Raw genomic sequence first — 9,673 nt, forward strand, 5'->3', positions numbered from 1 at the left:
CATGCAGACCTACTTCTTGTCCTCGATGTTCGTCAAGTGATGCACCATTCTGGTTCATGAATCTGTGCCAAGCTGGATGGAGCAAACTTGACCACGTTCAGGGTCCCGTCTCGAAGATATGTCAAAGATGCCTATATTCCCTCAACAGCGAGATGGGGAAGGTTCGCGGGGTCTTGCGGGATGCTGCTCATGCTGCTTCGGGAGGGAGCAGTGTCTTTTCATGCATGCAATGACCACCTACCCCTACGAGCAATGAGGAGCATTATCCCCCATCCAGAGCCATTGTCCACCGCACTAACTCACCAGGCTGCGTCTCTGAAACGTGGCACCGCAAACCGCAGCTCATATTTGCGCTTCCGCCTTTCACTTTTTCATTCGGTTCCTACGATCCAGTACATGACGTGCAATGGTGCTTTCTGTCCGTACCAGACCGGCGTCGGACGTTGCAATGGCATCGCATGCTTTATAAAACTTGCATCTAAAGAAACCTTCCGTTTTTGCTATGGATTTCATGCCACCTTATCACTTTATTGAGTGCCCGAATAATTCGTCGCCAGCTAAAACCAATGTCGATGTCCCCTGAGCTGACGGACCACCTTCACAGTGTGCGAGTTGTCCGGTAGCTATAGTCAAATTCCACTTGAAGTGAGTTGATAAGCAAAGTCGTATGTCATATAGGGAGAGTCGCAATCATTCGTAGCAGGTGGACAGGAAAGAGTTTTCCTTCTCCGGAGTACTTTATACTTTCAGTGTCCACACTTAAGTTTTCAGCAGCTTTTTTTCTTCTTGCGAGACCGAGGTCAAGCAAGATGCTTCGTTATGTACTCGTTGTGGCGCTCGCGCTGTGTCACATAGGAATCAGTAAGCTGCCTCACCTGTTATTTCCGATATATTTCCATTGCAAGATTCATGTCCGGTTATTTTTCTCTGCCATTTATTCAAGGCATCTAATCTCTATCTCTGTTTGTGTAATCTCTTAGAAGTATCTTCTATGTAAGAATTGTGCTCTTCTCGCGAAGTATGTGGCTTCTTTGCAATCCCATCGTAACGCATGGGAGGACAGAACACTTCACGAAGGGATATTTTCATTCTTAGTGTGGAATCTCCTGGAGCCATCGAAATAGGAGTACTGCTGATGTCGGCGTGAAGAATCTCGCTTGCTTCGCAATTCGTTCCAGTTACTAAAGTCTGTGGCACTGCTTTCAGGTGCGGGGACTGGGTTCGACGCTACCTTGCACACTGCCACCCCGCCAGCTACTAATAATTGGCATGGACGAGAGGAGAAGTTGGCTGGTGTGGATGTCTACGTCAGCGGATCCCCAACTGCATCCAAAGCCGTTCTCATGATCTCTGATATTTACGGTCTGTGTCTCTTCGCCTCTCGCAGTGTGGAGTCTCACACCTAGTATCTGTTTCATTTTCTGAATCATTCTTGAACCGACGGAATTTTAGCGAGGCAAACCATCAGCGTTGCAACTCATGTCCCAATAAACACTTACGCACAAGTCTAGAATTGTTCGTCTTCTTGTGGAGACGTAGTTGCATTGAAACTTCTACAATCCGATAATCCGATATTGGGATCTGATTTATGGCAATGCTCTAACACACTTTCTGCCGTGCACAGGATGGAAAGCTCCCTTGTTCCGGTAGGTCACACCCCTCTCGTCCCCATGATATGTTGTTACCGACCTTAAACTACTCGTGTACGCGAAAGTCGTGTGCATTTTGTTTTACAGAATCCATTTAGGTAATTTGGGACTGAATGAACCAGCATTTAATTCCATTTAGAGTTGAATGAGTGAGTGCATTTTCGCATCACACAAATATTTGCTGAAGACGCCATGACGTAAAGATATTGCCTCTTGCGAAACGCAGTAAACTTGCAGATACAGTGGCTTCCGCTGGGTTTTATGTGGTGGCGCCTGATTACTTCAACGGCGACGCCCTTACTGACATAGCAGATCTTCCTCAGTGGTTGCCTAGACATCCTCCGGTGAGGATCGTCTCCAATTTTTCCACCCTTCAGCTTTGATTTTACAATTGAACTTTCCTGATTAATTACTGACGGAAGACTGTTCGACCAGTTCGAAATCACCTATCATCTATGTAACCGTCATTTGAAATATGTGAATTGGAATTTCAGGCCGGGTCGGTCGAATTGACCTACACTTTTGTCAAAGCGTTGAAGGAGAGTGGAATGCACTCGGTGGGTATTGTAGGATTCTGCTGGGGAGCGAAGGTGACAGCACTTTCAGGAAAGAAAAAGCATGTGAACGCAATTGTGCAATGCCATCCTTCCCTTACAGAAGCCTCAGACTACCAAGAGATGGCGGTGCCATTTTCAGTATTGGCAGCCCCAACTGACGGCATTGGAGAGTTGAAAGACGTCTTTAAAATGAAGAGGAAGCAGGTAAGGCTGTACGTGAAAATCTTCACCCAAGTGCGTCACGGATGGACTGTTCGCTACGATGAAACAGACAAGCAGGCAGTGAAGAAGGCTCGGAAGGCACATATGCTCGTGATCAAATGGCTCCGCAAGCATCTGTGAACAGATTAGAACACATGCATTCTTGTGTATACATTCCGTAGAACGGGCCAACAAGCCTCATTGAGGATATAATTATGACTCTTCCATGCGGTAGAGACGAATTCATCATATTGCATTGTTCTGTTTACTACTCGTATGCACTCAATCCAGAAATGGGGAAGGTACTGTTGAAGCAAACTCAACGTCAAACGCTGAATAATTCTACACCACCGACCAATGCATACGTTCATGCTGCTGATGCTTGGTTATTCAAATACATGGGCCTAAAATCTCAAACCACCAAGAATTGAAAGTAATTAATCAGTCATAGCAGGAAAAATCGCAAATATATAAAGTCCCTGCGTGTTCGCCGATGAGGAATTGGCAATCTCAAGCGATATGAGGGAAATCTCGCATTGTCAATACACTTCAAAGACATTATCAATACCTGTGAAAAGCAAATTCTGACATGAACAATCGTCACTTTAACAGTTTCCATATTAGCCGAAGTAAAATTTTGAATAAATCTTTTCCAATTCATTTTAAACTCTCGATAAATTCTAAACACGATAAAATATCCATCATGGCAGAAGAGAAATAAATATTTTCTATTAATCTATTGTTATTTCAAATTTTGATGTAATTTATTGAAAAATATATTCACAAAACAATCTCAATTTCAACCAACTGCAAATTATGATACTTGAGAACTCTCCCCATTTCTCCTTAGTATTAGGACTCTCTACACAGTATCATAGTTATAGCTCCATCAGTATTCTATGATGGCAAAGCACCTATTTGTCAAATGTACTGCAGTATTTGAAATACATTGTATAATATTCTGATTGAGTGTGGTACATGATTATTACTCGATTTGTGAACTCAGAACTCTTCTGAAGAACACATCGCAAAATTACTACTGGTAACGAAGTAGAAGGCATCTGTTAAATTACTGCAAGGTACCTATTTAGGGGGATACCTAACAAAAGTATCATAAAGATAACCGAGTGGCAGACTCAAATGCTTAAAGAGTTATTTTAAAAAGTAATTTTTTAAGACGATGATTGTAAATTGCTTATGAGATGTTCGAAAGTAACTCTAGAAATTGTAACTTGCATTGTTCCTATACAAGTTCTTCGACCCTAAACAGTTAGATGGTGCGGATATTTCTAATTTAAATCCTCTAGGTTGATAGTTTAGATCGTCCTATTTTTGAATACGGAGTAGAGTAATAATGAAAATAAATATCGTACAAGCCAAAGACAAGACAGTTAAGAAGAATATCATTAATAGATCCAATCCGCTCAACAAAACAAGTAGCTCGTACGAAGCCACTGTACTTAAAAGCCTCCACAACCATATTATAGAATTGAAGTTTAAGCAAGATTAGGCCAGAAACTCAAGTAAAGATCCTAGATTCCAAGGAATTAACACAAGTAGAGAAATTCTTGCTAGAAGCACCCCTCCAGTTTCACAGAAGAATACCCAATAGCAACTCCGAGCTTGTTAATTGTCCATGTTCTCTGTTCAGTAAATCTCGTAGGAAGTGTGCAGCCGTCTTTGAAAAGACGAAGAGAATCCTAGAAAACTTGATTAGAAATTTCGTCAAAACAAGCCTGAGCGGAACCATGAAGAAATTAATATGATGAAGGACTAATCACGTCATCTATTTTCAGTATCATCTTCACCACCTGAGTTGCCAATAAGACTTGTTGCTTCTTCCCAATCAGAGTCTCGAAAACATTTTGCTCGCGCATATCATTCGTTCCAACGTCGTTGCAATCGATTCCCAGATGAGGGTTCTGCTCCTGTAATCGAAAGAATCAAACCATAAGTCGATGAAAGTGCCGACAAATTCTTGGAAAATCGAAGGCCAACGAGAAAGAAAAAGAAGCTAAGAAGATGTCCTACAATATTCCTCAACAACGCTGAGATTATAAAACAAATCGGTTTCTCTTACCTTCACTTGCTGAGCTTTCACAGCAGTTAATGTATTGATAGGCTGCAAGCCACTGTTCTCTGCCAGAGCCATAGGGACCATATCTAGCGCATCTGCAAAGGCTCGCATAGCATACTGCACAAACAAAGAAAGGATTTGGCACAAGAACCTCGAGTACAAGCATCACCACAAGAAATTTCCGAAATACCCGCGATATCATGAACTTCAATATCTGAAAGTAGATGTCCAGTGCACATCCATCAAAACGAATATCCAGAAATACTTCAATAAAAGAGAATAATCAGACCTGCTCAACACCGGATATCTTATCAGCAGCAGCCTCCACGGCAAGAGAGCATGAGATTTCAGCAGCACCGCCACCATATACTATGGCCTTGTCCCGAATCAGGTTACGAGCCACACACAAGGCATCATGCAAGCTCCTTTTGGTTTCCTCAATCATCATCTTGTTACCTGATAAAAATAATCCTCAAAATAAGCATCCCAAAATCTGGTTCTCCCAACAAGGAAGTTAAAACGATTATAAGTCTATCAAATTATGGAATTTCAAATACAATAACAGCAGATAAAACTATTATATCCGTAACTTTAAAAGACGAGAATACATCACATAACCATTAGTTCATTCTTATTCATACAGGATGAGAGTTGGAGGTTTAAGTCAGATCTTCTCACGCTAAAATGTAAATAAATATAAAATCGGTGCCATGTTCACAAGAGAACCTCGCAACCTACTGGGCAACATTCACTATCCTTCCCAAGGTAACAATTCGACTCTGACTTTTCAAGCATGAATTATGACATGAAACGAAAATTGAGCAGAATTTAGCACACAAAAGGTCTTGTTGAGGAAAAACGTACCACCACGTATAAAGATAGTGACAGCTCTGGAATTTGCGCACTGCTCAATGTAGAGCATCCGATCTTTAGTGGTTCCAAAACCCTTCTCTCTCACGAGACCAGCCTTACCAAGCTTCTCAGGCGTAAGTTCTTTGAACCTTGGAACAATCCGGCCACCTGGAAACGCGCCGAGTTGCCAAATGTGACAGTGTGAGCAACAAAAAAACAATTACGTCAAGTTCAGTACCATAAAATATCAAATAAATCATAGACTGTACCTGTAGCAATAGCAATAAGCTCCAGCTCAACTCCTCCAACCCAGCGTACTGCTGGCAAATTTTCATGCATTAACAAATGATTGGCTTCATCATCAAAACCCCATTGACAAATAACTAGGGTTGCACCAGCATCCTGCAGCACGAACACTTCCAAATGATTAGGCCAGATGATATAGATCTATACTTCTATATCCACAACGTAAGCTAAAAAGGCGTGAATAGGTGATGGTCCTAACATGCTGGCATACTGCTCGCACAAAGCACCGAGAACGAAGCGTACCAATATCAACACGGTGGATGATACGGCCAGACAACCACTCAAAAAAATTCACTAGGTGGTCGAACAAGCATCTGACGAGATGGGCAAAAATGAGAGCAAGAAAATTCACCTTGCATTGCTGAACCATCTCATTGAAGTATGACTTCTCAGCCGCCTGCAAGGCCTCAAATTTCTCCACCGAATCGATATCCACTTTATGCTTGGTCTTAGGCTTAGGGGGCTCGAATGGACAAGTTAGAATGGCAATTTTTGCATCTCTAATCTCCTTCGGCATTTGAGGATGACTCATATCCTTATCAACAACTATTCCATATACAAGTTCGGTGTCTTCTAGCTTTCCGCCTACCTTTCCTTCCACTTTGATAAGATCAAGATTGACATCTGACCTCTCAAGGTCAGCTACTGCGAGGACAGCCTTCACTGCAATTTCTGCTAATTGTCGCTTGCAACGGCCAACTCTACAAGTACACACAAATAATGAAATATTTGAGACGAGTGATGCTCAAAAAAGAAAACACCCCTTGCATTACGTGCTCAAACGGAGGATCAACTACAGCAGAGTAAAGTAAGGACAAAATAAAGGAATGGCAGACATGGGCACACCTCATGCATCCTACACACACGCAATAAATATAAAATACATCTATGATAGGCATCCACACAAACAATTCTTCGTCTCTAACATACATGTCACCCAATAAAGATCAAAGATGTGAAAGGGATATAGAGACCGCACATTTTAGAAGACAACGTGGTCATGCATGTTTGCACAAGAGGTTCAATGTTGTCGGGACTAAATTCAAAAGTTTGTCCAATGCGAGTAAGGTTTTCCACTGCCAGCTTCGACGCCATTTCATATCCCTCTGCGACACGGATGGGGTGAATCCCTCTTTCCAACAAAACTTCTGCTTGTTCCAGTAGAGCACCCGCAAGGACAACAACGCCAGTAGTACCGTCGCCGATCTCGTAGTCTTGGCTTCTAGAAAGCTCCACCATCAGCTTTCCAATTTGATTCTCGATTTCCATTTGCTCCAGAATGGTTGCACCATCGTTCGCTGTCGAAGTGAATACCATATGATCCTGGATGTGAGAATGTAACAAAGCAGGAAGGGGCAAGTGACAAGAAAAAAAGACATAGTTCGTAAAACAGAGCAGATAAATGTGAGGGTTGATCAAGCACATCATTCCTGCATCCTTGATAATTTCCAAAACCAACAGCGCATTAAAAAGTGCACTTAGAAATACTAACATCACAGAAATGATAATAGAATAAAGATGAGCACAGCAAAGACGAGCGATCGAGAAATATCTTTCATGCATTAAACTCGATGGAGTGAGAATAGCAATAGAGGAAAAGGAAGCACTAACTGATAGTGACGTCTCCATCAGGGCTCTGGAGCATTTTGTCCATGCCATTAGGGCCAAGGGAAGTGCGGAGGACGCGCGCTACAGCCTTGGCAGCCATAATATTGGCTTTCTGAGCGTCGAGCCCGCGAACGCGAGACTTGGTCTCCTGATCGCGAATGATAATGAAGGGACGGCCATACTCATCGAAGGCGAGAGCCATGGTCACAATCAGCAGAGCAAAACCCTGAGGCAAGATAAAACCCAAACATCGTTGACTAGTGAGGAAGGGTTTAGGTTGTACTCCAAGGAGAGGAGGAGATAGGACATTGAACATATACAGCAACAAGAATCCAATTGACATTGACTCATATTACAAGGTGTCGAACGAAACACCCTTCCGAGACGAAAGATGACGAAAGAGAACAGATGCAGCACGATACAACTTCAGACAGAGCTTGGATCTGACGCCTAGTTCAAAAGGTGATGGGATAACTAAACCGATCCTAAACACCATGGCTGTGAAACGAGAAAATCCTCAACCAAGCTCAAGCTGAACTCGCACCAACCTAAGAAATCGTATATGAAGAAGAAACTAAACCTGAGATCTTGCACTGAGTAGAGAAAGAGAGAATCCTCTAGAAATAATGCAGAAAGTGTAGAAAGAAGGGAGAGAGGTAGACACATCGCCACAATACCAAAAGCACGACAACACGTACCTGAAGCCAGGGGTTGCGCAAATCGTAAGCTCGCGACAGCAGAAAGAGGCAAATGCCCAGGAGAGCAGCGAGAAGCTTTCGAGAGAGGAAAGGAAGCGGGAGACGGTTGAGTTAGGGCACTCCGCCCCCCTCCCCCCCTATCGACGAATGTCCGCTCCCACGAGCCTCCTGGATTCTGTTCATCCCTCCTGCTTCTCACACTCTTGACAACCCTGGTTGGTCACTCACTATTTACTTACCATTGGTGTGCAGATATGGAAGCCTCAAGGGTTTCTATGTTATTATGCAACTTCAAATTTTGCAATACTCATTCCAAAAATAACATCTGCAGCATTCTTCTAAGCTGTGCTTCACTTACAATTGGTTTTACTTCACACTACTTGCATGAATCCTTGTTTACACACACACTCATCACTTCTGTAATTCCGTTTCATTTTAAAAACTTTAACTCACAGGATATTATTTCTTCTATAGTGGGCAGTTGGTGATACTGATAGTGTTGAGAGACTACCATTCAAGAATGCACATGGGTTCTGTTGAGCCTATCGTTGTGAAGAAGATACATTTTGAGTAATACTTGGTTAATGGTTACAACTTTTAGTTATTTTTTTTTAAATAATATAATTAAATCTGAAAATTTAAAACTTCTTTCAATAAACCTCCTTTCGGAAAATATTGTGAGAAAAATAGAATTTAAATTGAAAGTCTAAGTGTTTTTTTTTATGGTGGTATTCTTAGTTTGTTTCATTGGTCTTGATAAACTTGAAGTCATTTATCTTGCTAAAACCTATAACTTCTAACTTTTTTTTTTATCTTTTTTAATTTTATTTACTTAAAATTTACTAAATTTAAAGTTAGATATTTTTATTAATGCAAGTGCTATAGTTATTGTAGCTAAGTCTCTTTACATTGAAGATTACAATTGACAAAGGTATCTAAATTAATTCAATAACAATGATTATATAAAAATTATAGAAAAAGCAAGCATCTACATCACCAAATTTGTTATGTCTTGTAGATTTCACCACATTTGTTGAATTCAAATACAATATTGTATCAAAATTTCTATAGTTTTTTCATAAAATGACAAAACTATATTAAAAAGAAAAAAAACTCTTAATGATAGAATCAAAAGGAGTCAAATTTAAAGATACATGCTGAGTTAGAGTTATTTTGTTTTTTTCTTTGTAACTTTAAGTTTAATTTCTTTATAATTGAAATGCATTCTCATAAAATCCACTTCACCAAAATGATTGCTTGACATGACAAAATGTTATTTTTGAACATTCATCTAATGTCAAGCCTCATTGTAAACCTACTTTTGAATTTCCTTGTCTTTCTACAAAACTTACAATCTTATAGACGAATAGCCTTTATAACTTTCTATTCTTCAAGCAATAGAGATGTGTACTAAGATACATAATGGTTGTACTAAATTATTGCTTTTAATATCTCTAAAAGAAATAATAGAGGCAAAATCAAGATACTTTATAAGATTACATATATAATAGTATTCAAATTCCTTCTACTAGTAACTTTATTCAATTATAACTTAAAAACTACAAAAACTCACACATCTATACTAAAATTAAAACTTCATAAAAGTTTCATAGTACCAATAATTACTTAGACTAATTATGTACAACTCCAACCACTAAATATAAGCCATTCTATATCTCTAAGAGCTTGCAACATAAAAATTATCAAATCCAATAAAATTATCAT

At 40.3% G+C, this 9,673-nt stretch overlaps 2 protein-coding genes across 2 annotated transcripts; one reads left to right on the top strand and one right to left on the bottom strand.

Annotated features, from left to right (window-relative positions):
* The first annotated feature begins 694 nt into the window (after positions 1–694).
* On the top strand, positions 695–2,656 carry LOC112273253 (endo-1,3;1,4-beta-D-glucanase). Its single transcript, XM_024501763.3, has 5 exons — positions 695–861; positions 1,207–1,362; positions 1,625–1,646; positions 1,876–1,993; positions 2,144–2,656. Exons 1-5 carry the CDS (start codon positions 810–812, stop codon positions 2,546–2,548), a joined length of 753 nt encoding a protein of 250 aa, XP_024357531.1. The 5' UTR covers positions 695–809; the 3' UTR covers positions 2,549–2,656.
* A 1,142-nt stretch (positions 2,657–3,798) lies between these two features.
* Positions 3,799–8,019, bottom strand: LOC112273252 (T-complex protein 1 subunit epsilon). Its single transcript, XM_024501762.3, has 9 exons — positions 7,949–8,019; positions 7,254–7,476; positions 6,622–6,940; positions 5,995–6,343; positions 5,606–5,738; positions 5,349–5,504; positions 4,774–4,940; positions 4,488–4,601; positions 3,799–4,335 (listed from the first exon to the last, which is right to left on the bottom strand). The coding sequence occupies exons 2-9, from the start codon at positions 7,450–7,452 to the stop codon at positions 4,165–4,167; spliced, it is 1,608 nt and encodes a 535-aa protein (XP_024357530.1). The 5' UTR covers positions 7,453–7,476; positions 7,949–8,019; the 3' UTR covers positions 3,799–4,164.
* Between the last annotated feature and the right edge of the window lie 1,654 nt (positions 8,020–9,673).

This window comes from Physcomitrium patens, chromosome 20, assembly GCF_059467195.1.
Source record: "Physcomitrium patens ecotype Gransden chromosome 20, ASM5946719v1, whole genome shotgun sequence".
Taxonomy (NCBI): domain Eukaryota; kingdom Viridiplantae; phylum Streptophyta; class Bryopsida; order Funariales; family Funariaceae; genus Physcomitrium; species Physcomitrium patens.

Coding starts and splice junctions, on each gene's coding strand:
- LOC112273253 (XM_024501763.3), top strand. CDS start 810: ATGCTTCGTTATGTACTCGTTGTGGCGCTCGCGCTGTGTCACATAGGA. Junction 862..1,206: donor GCTGTGTCACATAGGAATCA/GTAAGCTGCCTC, acceptor CACTGCTTTCAG/GTGCGGGGACTGGGTTCGAC. Junction 1,647..1,875: donor TGGAAAGCTCCCTTGTTCCG/GTAGGTCACACC, acceptor TGCGAAACGCAG/TAAACTTGCAGATACAGTGG.
- LOC112273252 (XM_024501762.3), bottom strand. CDS start 7,452: ATGGCTCTCGCCTTCGATGAGTATGGCCGTCCCTTCATTATCATTCGC. Junction 6,344..6,621: donor ACCACGTTGTCTTCTAAAAT/GTGCGGTCTCTA, acceptor GTGTACTTGTAG/AGTTGGCCGTTGCAAGCGAC. Junction 5,739..5,994: donor AGATGGTTCAGCAATGCAAG/GTGAATTTTCTT, acceptor TTCGTGCTGCAG/GATGCTGGTGCAACCCTAGT.